The 7746-nt window shown below is 37.2% G+C and overlaps 1 protein-coding gene across 1 annotated transcript in view; it reads left to right on the forward strand.

Annotated features, from left to right (window-relative positions):
- LOC140228661 (PDZ and LIM domain protein 3-like) overlaps positions 1-7000 on the forward strand; it is a 13114-nt gene extending 6114 nt beyond the window's left edge. The window contains 4 exon segments of the mRNA XM_072308917.1: positions 465-625; positions 1377-1551; positions 1553-1664; positions 4699-7000. Of these exon segments, the coding sequence (XP_072165018.1) occupies positions 465-625; positions 1377-1551; positions 1553-1664; positions 4699-4865 (615 nt within the window). The 3' untranslated portion in view covers positions 4866-7000.
- Positions 7001-7746: the final 746 nt, after the last annotated feature.

Here is a 7746-nt window from a genome sequence, read left to right on the forward strand (position 1 = left end):
ATGTCTCTAAAGGTGGAAGGAACTCTAGGAATGTTTCAAGAAGTGACTTAGTTTAATTTTTCTGAAGTTTATAATCATCAACCTTCATCTTAGCCACGACATGAAATTACTTCAAATAACACAGAACAGGTTTAGGTTTGAGTGTAGACGATTTCATTGTTTTATATGATGAATTACTCATGTCAGTATACATAGCATGAAAATGTTTTTATACACATTCATATGTGACACATGCAGCAAACACAAAGCGGCATTCGCCAGTGGGCATCACCTTTATACCTAATGAAAAGATATTCTCGTCAAGTTTCCTCTGCACAAACTTGAGTTTGGTCCTTGTAGAAAGACTCCAACAACGTCACATTGTACCTTAGAACCAATTAGTACCTTATTCATTCTCACGTGGATTCGTATCTAAGTTTTCTAAGATCCTAATTGTGCGTTGGCTACTACAATTCGATTAACAGATACGTCGCGTGGAACCGGAAGCCGTAGTACCACCATCACCGTCAGCTCAGATCGTCCATAAGCAGTTCAACTCACCAGTTGGCCTCTACTCGGCCGACAACATCGCCGACGCGTTTAAGGGCCAGGTTGAAGGAATGGGAATTAAGGCTGGGGCCATCAAGTAAGGATCATCTAGACAACAATGATGGGTGAATCGTTTGAGGGACGGGGGCAAAACAGGATGTATGAATGGTTCTTATAATATACCTGATTACACCTCTGTACCTCTCTAACCCTAAACACAAGAGCATAACGGATGAGATTAGGCCCTATTTATTATACTAACGCCAACGTCATCCAGCGTTCTGGTCACGTTGTTTTGGTGGAATCCACATCTACTGAAGATGAAAAACAAAACAACACAATTTAAAACACACACACACACAAATAAAACAAAAGCACAAATATGAGAACAACTTTTGAATACTCAGGTCAAGCTAAACTTACTCTTTTTATAGTTTGATTGAGGTTGTCCTCCTGTTCGTATTTGTTATATTCATAATCATTACCAGCTGCACCTTCAATTTACAACTTTCGAACAGTAATGTGTTCAGTGTGCTTGGTACATGTTGGAAAAGGAGAAATATCGCCAAAAAAATATCATGCAAGATACTGTAGAGACTTATGAGACTATTATATTACTACTTCATCTGAATGGTATACCCTGTGCGTGACGGATGTATAAGTTTCTAATATATTATGTGAAACGTACTCAACCTTTCATAATTTTCCCCTTTTTGTCTTATATATTTTTCAAAGCTTCCACATTCTGTCTGTAACAGTTTACTTATAAGTCAACTATAAACATTGAATGGATTTTCACTTTTAGTAATGGTTTTCTTCATTGTCATGTGACTGCGTTTGACTCCCAGGTACTCTCCAGGAGGTTCCATGCCCTCTACACCGTTTGGCACTGGATCCGTCCTCCACGCGAAACCCAAACAGGCGCCCATGGCTCAGTGCTACACCCCTCCGGCCCGCCCGCATCTCGCTTCCTACGGCCCACCACACCCCGTCAATAGGCCCCCTCCTATGCCGGTCAACCGCCCCCCCTCCACAGCCGGTCAACCGCCCCGTCTCCAGCGGCTCATACCATCCCTCAAACCAGTCGAGATCGTTCAAGATGTTGGAGGATATGACCCAGGAGGAGGAGGCCAGAGGTATTGCGACAATTATATTAAACCAGTTGAGGACGGGCTGATTTTGCAACCATTCGCATTTCCCATAATTATATACTGCCCGAGTATACTCAGGACTCGTCCTCAACGGGTTAATTTTTTTTTTCGAAAAGAAATGATGAAATCACAACAATCAAATGAATGATGAATAACTAAAATAGACCCCCGAAAAGTCAAAGTGATAATGATACTAATAATGATAATGATAATGATAATGATAATGAAAACAAAAAACAAAATCCGTTCTGAAGTAGACCTATCCTATACTGTAGGCCAGGGTTTATTGCTACTTTGTCTAAAATCAGATAGTCCACTTCCCGATTCGTCTAACATCGCTATATACGGCTAAACTCATTTGGTCTTCTATCAACTTCGTCTAATGCACGTTTGGTCTAATCCTCACTTGGTCTATACAAATGTCCAGTTTGGCTAATCATCCTTTCGTCTAATGACTAGATGGTCTAATTGCAATTTTGTGTCCTTAGATTTTTCTTTTGTCTAGTAAACTGGATATTAGACAAAATGGGCAGAGCCCATGGAAGTAATAAGGTGAAGTGGCAATTGTACTAAATGGTCATTAGACGAACTGATTGAGACTAAATGGCTATTGGACAGAGTGGGAGTAGACCAAGTGATAGATCATCATAGGCTAGTTGTTGTTCTCCAAATATATACACTAAATGCAGAAATAACAGGACTATCACGCGAGAGTTACACAGGACACACAATAGACGAAAGAAATCAAAAGGTGTAGCGTGATCTTAAAGTTAGCGATACGAAGTTCACTGCAGAAATTAAATTTGGTTGAAACCTATAACTATGTTGGCAAGGTTACCTAGCCGTATATTGAAAAAGAAAATAGAAACTACAATAACAAGACTGTCGGCTGAGAGTTACGTAATAATATACAACATAATATCACATAGCTACCGTCATGTTTTGATTTTTCCATATTCCTGATTTAGCATAAATTGATTAGGGGGCATGTGGTTATATGAACAATGACACAAAAAATTAATAACTGACTTCACATCAAACTAAACTTTTTTTTTTTATATAACATGATTCAGTTGATGGTGAAATAATTCATAATGGGATCTCTCCATTCTAATCCAATAGCTTTGCAAAAAAAAAAAATAAATAAAAAATAAAAATTAGTCGAATTTCACTTGGGTGGGCCCGGGATGTCTGTGTGCGTTATGTCTTCGACATTAAGCAACGAAGGCTCTGCTCTTTGTCGAGTTTTAATTCCGTAATGAAGCATACGTTCGAATTTGATGAATATATACCAGCAAGACAGAAACGGTAGAAAAGCCTGCTAATAGCCGTCATAAGTTTTTCTTTTTTTTTTTCCAGCAAGCCCGTAAGATGATAAGATAATAACGAAACACACAATAACACAAAACATTTTTCAAATCATATTAATTAGGAGAATACAAATTCAGACATGAAATTATAGATGCGAGTGAAAATACAGTAACAGAGGGAGGGAGAGATTTTTTTTAAAGTTATAGTGAGTATATAAATTATGTACGAAAAAAAAAATAAATGACGTTTTCCAAACGGATAGCATTGAGCGCCCATAAGACCAAAATATTGAAATACTTGAAAAATCACATTAAAACTCTTTCAACAAACCATAATGAAGAGGATCAACTTTTGATCAAAGGTATGATTTCAACTGTTTCAGGATAATGGCCTGTGTGGCACTCCGTGGTATGTTATTTGGAAAATGTCACTTTTTATGAATGCATTTCCAAAGAGTACACTATTTTTGAAAAGATGTCACACCACAAATATGATATCGCGGCCTGTTTCGCACGGTCATTTTGTGATGCCACAAAGCCATTATTGTGACATCACAGAGCAATTCTGACATCTCGCACTGCTTTGTTCGGTCACTCTCCACATCGCACCCATCGACTTCTCGCCTCATTTTTGTCCTTCTTCTTTTTTGTTTCTTTTTTTTTAAAGGAATTGTATAGTTTTGGTTGAGACCTAATTTGAGGTTTCTAACATTTTTGGGTGAGATAATGAGAAACCTCTTATGAAATATGAAAGAGCATGTGGTTCCATGAGGAATTTTTGATGAAAATTGGTTTTGAAATGGCTGAGATATCCAAAATAGAGCGATTCTAATAAAGCGTGGGACCCACACTTTATTACGATTGCTTTGTTTTACTTTGTTTTTGGATGTTTCAGTTATTCCAAACCCGATTTTCATCAAATAAACTTTGAATTCTTCTTAAAATGGTATGCTGTGTACTATTTCATAAGTGTTTTCTTGGTATCTTGCAAAAACTTAAAAGCCCAATTCTCATCTCCACCAATACTTTACTATCCCAATTACTCTGCCCACCTTCGAGTTTCTTGTCAAAACTATGAGCTTCAGTGCCTCCATATCATTCACTTCGGGGTTGCGCCCCAGTGAATAGTCAAATGTATTATTTTGGAATCACCTCTCAGTGGCGGATCCAGAGGGGTGCACCGGGCGCGCGCCCCACCCCCTTCATTTTTTTTTTAAACAAAAGAAATAAAAAGAAAAAATGGGGGCGAATGTGCCCCCCCCCCCCCTTTTTGTAAAGGCGCCTCCCCTTTACGGAATTCCTGGATCCTCCCCTGCCTCTGCACATAGTTTTAACTAAAATCGCTATAGACAAAGTATATTTGGATACTTTTACAGTAGGCCCTAGGTATTTTTATGTGGTAGGCATGGATAAAATCGCAAATAGTGCATCAACGATATTATGCTGTCATTGTTGTCAACAATACATTGTAGTTGACCTGCCGTAACAGAAACTGGGACCATGTTGAGGATCGAAGTGTTTCTTTCAATATTCAGTCAATCCGTCAGTCAATCAATCTATTATAACATAAACAGATTTGAATTGATATCCAAGGGCGATCTGATAGTTAACTTTGTATGACTATTTTCTCATCTTATAGATGATGTTATCACAAAACTTTTCTAACAACACCTGAACACGTTCCCTTTTTTGTGATTTTGTTTATTCAGTCTATTCAAATATGCAACAGTCCCATCCGTCGCCGGCTTCTCAGTACAAATCTCCCATCGACCAGTTCGAGGCGTACGACAGCAAGCCACGCGGCACCCAGTCTCGATCGTTCAGAATGCTACAGCGATTTACGGCTGATGAGGAGGCCATGATGGACGATATGTAGAATCGACAACGCACACCTCGATCCCGACAGCCTGTTTTTTTTTTTTTTTTTTTCGTTTGTTTTCTTCCTTTTCTGTTGGTCATTTCTGTCAGGACATGGATCATTATTTATAATATTATGATAGGTCAATCTTGAATCATGTTACCACAGACCTACTCACGTTTTCCTAGAGTTATCGTGTCCTATGAAAAGAGTCTGCATCAACAGTCGTTTTTTAAACAAAATCCCTACGGCATTTGAAGCATTTCAGAGACACAGAAGCAATTCAGCACTGATCGAGTGAAATTACATATGTGACTGTTAGTGAATTGTATCAACAATAAGCGACAGGAAGCACAGTCGCGATGCAGACCCTGTCTTCTTCAAAATAATTTGCATGAATATCTTGGGAGGACGTTTGCGCTGTTTTCGACGATGAACTTCATCATAAACAATTTAGTTTGAGACACTCGGTGTTTTGATCGCACCTCCATCTGAAAAAAAAAATGCATGTATGCTGTTGTGATTATTTTTATCTGTCAGATTTGATAAATATCATGATGCTGTATTTAAATTCATTCTTACCTCCTTTCATTTCGTGTCGTTTCCGTGTTGTATTCATACCATGTATTGAGTAAATTTTTGATTGATTTGTCCTGTCCTCTCATTATGCTTAATCAATATCTAGTCATCATATTATTTATGTAATTTTGAGGCACTACATGGCCATATAGATCATACAGATACGTAAAAGTATAAAATATACAAGTTATCAACATTTGGCAAAAAGTATTCGTTTGCAGATGATGATCACACGCACACACATCTGCTGCTTATCAATATACAGATTTGAATTAAATTGAAACGTCTTGTGAGAGCAGTTTCCCAATCATGATTTCTTTCTTTTTTCTCATGGTGGGGAAAAGATTTTGTCAAAATTTAGGTCTTAACTGAATTGTTACAACGCTCCCAGCAGTTTCATTATGCAGCGAACTTACTTTTGTATTTCGTCAAAGTATAGAGTGAAAGATGTTTTTTATGACTCTTTTGTTCTTTTTTTTTTCCAAAACTAAAGGCCCCATTCTTCGTGTCAGTGCCCACGTATAGTATACATGCTGTGCAACACGATGAAGGGAACAAAAATATACCAGAAAAAGAAAATGTCGCGTGAACTTTGCCGAAAGTTGCAGTTTCAAGCGTGACGCAGTCGTCGCTTTGTAAGTCGTGGGTGTAAAGGCAGATTGTCTCGATAAGTTGTTTGACACCAGAGTGTAGAGGAGAACAAGAACATCGCAAGCACCTGAAAGAAAAATGAAGATAATGCTATTGCACAGATAGACAAGGTAAACCCAAGCTTTAGGACTAGAAACGCACAAGAACGAGGACAATATGATAAGTGATAATGAAATAATCGAACCTCTTCAGTTGATATTGGTGGTATTCAAATTGGCCGAATTGTGTGTGTTGTAAAGTAGCTGGAGAAACAATTTAATTGTTACCTTTTACATCCCCTTCGTGTGTGCGAGACAACAGCAGATTTGTTTGTGTTTTGTTTAAAAGATATAGTTTAGTTTATTCATTTCACTCAGTTAATGCTTGGCAGGTGATATCAGTATTTTCTCTAGTTCATCATCCATCATTTGATTGTCTTCATCACTAGCATCATGTAGGATATATTCATGTTATCGATGAAATATTAGCAGAGAAGGTACAGCGGAGTGTTAGAACTATGCAAATATTGATAGAGCATAATATTCATGAACAGAGATAAACTGATCATGTGTTTTAACATACGGTTGAGTTGTGTGAACTATTTCTTTCGTTGTATTTGTGTGCTCTTAATGTCGCTAAATACAGTTAATGTGTCACAGTATTATGTTCATGGAACAATTGTATCATTTTACCAGGAAAATACTTGAATGTCACTGACATATCACTCACGAGACAAAAGCGACATAAGTTCGAAGAATGGGATAGAATTGTCACGACGAGAATATAGATAATATGATAAGATGATCATCGCTTCTTTACTATCGGTTCACATAATCAATGAACTATTTTGTTCGACATTAATGATGATGCAAAGATAACCAGTATTTTGTTGTCCTTGTTGTTTTGACAAATCTTGACAAAATAAATTGTTGTATGGGTGCTGAAATCAATGTTTGCGTCGTCTAATGCAGTTTAATTTGTTGCAATCTTGTCTTCTAGTTTTATATTGGTTGAGTGTGAAAGCGAATTAGCGTATGGTTATTCAGCATGTGTTTTGATGTCGACACGTGTGTGTGTGTGTGCATATCATTTATTTAACATTAATGTGAAAATATATCAACATCTTGACAATAATAATAATCACTTTCAAATACACTAATTATCATTATATCATATCTTACATGTGTACACCACTGACAATGATTATTACCAATATGAAGATGCTGTGACTTTGATCTGCTTTAATTCTGTCATTGACAATATAAGCAATCAATGATTTAATGAATCATATAACTAACGAACAAAATTATCCAACTAAGTAAAGCTATCATAGCCTGGCTAACGTTGGTACCAACATATTGTGTGTGACGTATATGACGCAAGTCTAATGACATAAATCTGCTGCTGGCCCTAAAGTGCGTATACTAGTATTTTGTAGACCTAAAAATGACACAAAAATAACAACGGAAAGCTTTGATCGTTTTTCGGAAAATTGAAGAGTAAGATGGGTTTATAACAATTAATGCGAAGGTCACGATAACGCTATTTTTAATAACAAAGTCTTTTGTTTCGGCAAAAGTGCTACGACAGCAGTAACATAATGTCATAATTGCTAAACGCATGTATAAATTATACACTCTATGGGATTTGGGGCGTTTTTTACCTGCTTTGTTCACAAAAAATAAGTAAT

The sequence above is a fragment of the Diadema setosum genome, chromosome 5, assembly GCF_964275005.1.
Source record: "Diadema setosum chromosome 5, eeDiaSeto1, whole genome shotgun sequence".
Taxonomy (NCBI): Eukaryota; Metazoa; Echinodermata; class Echinoidea; order Diadematoida; family Diadematidae; genus Diadema; species Diadema setosum.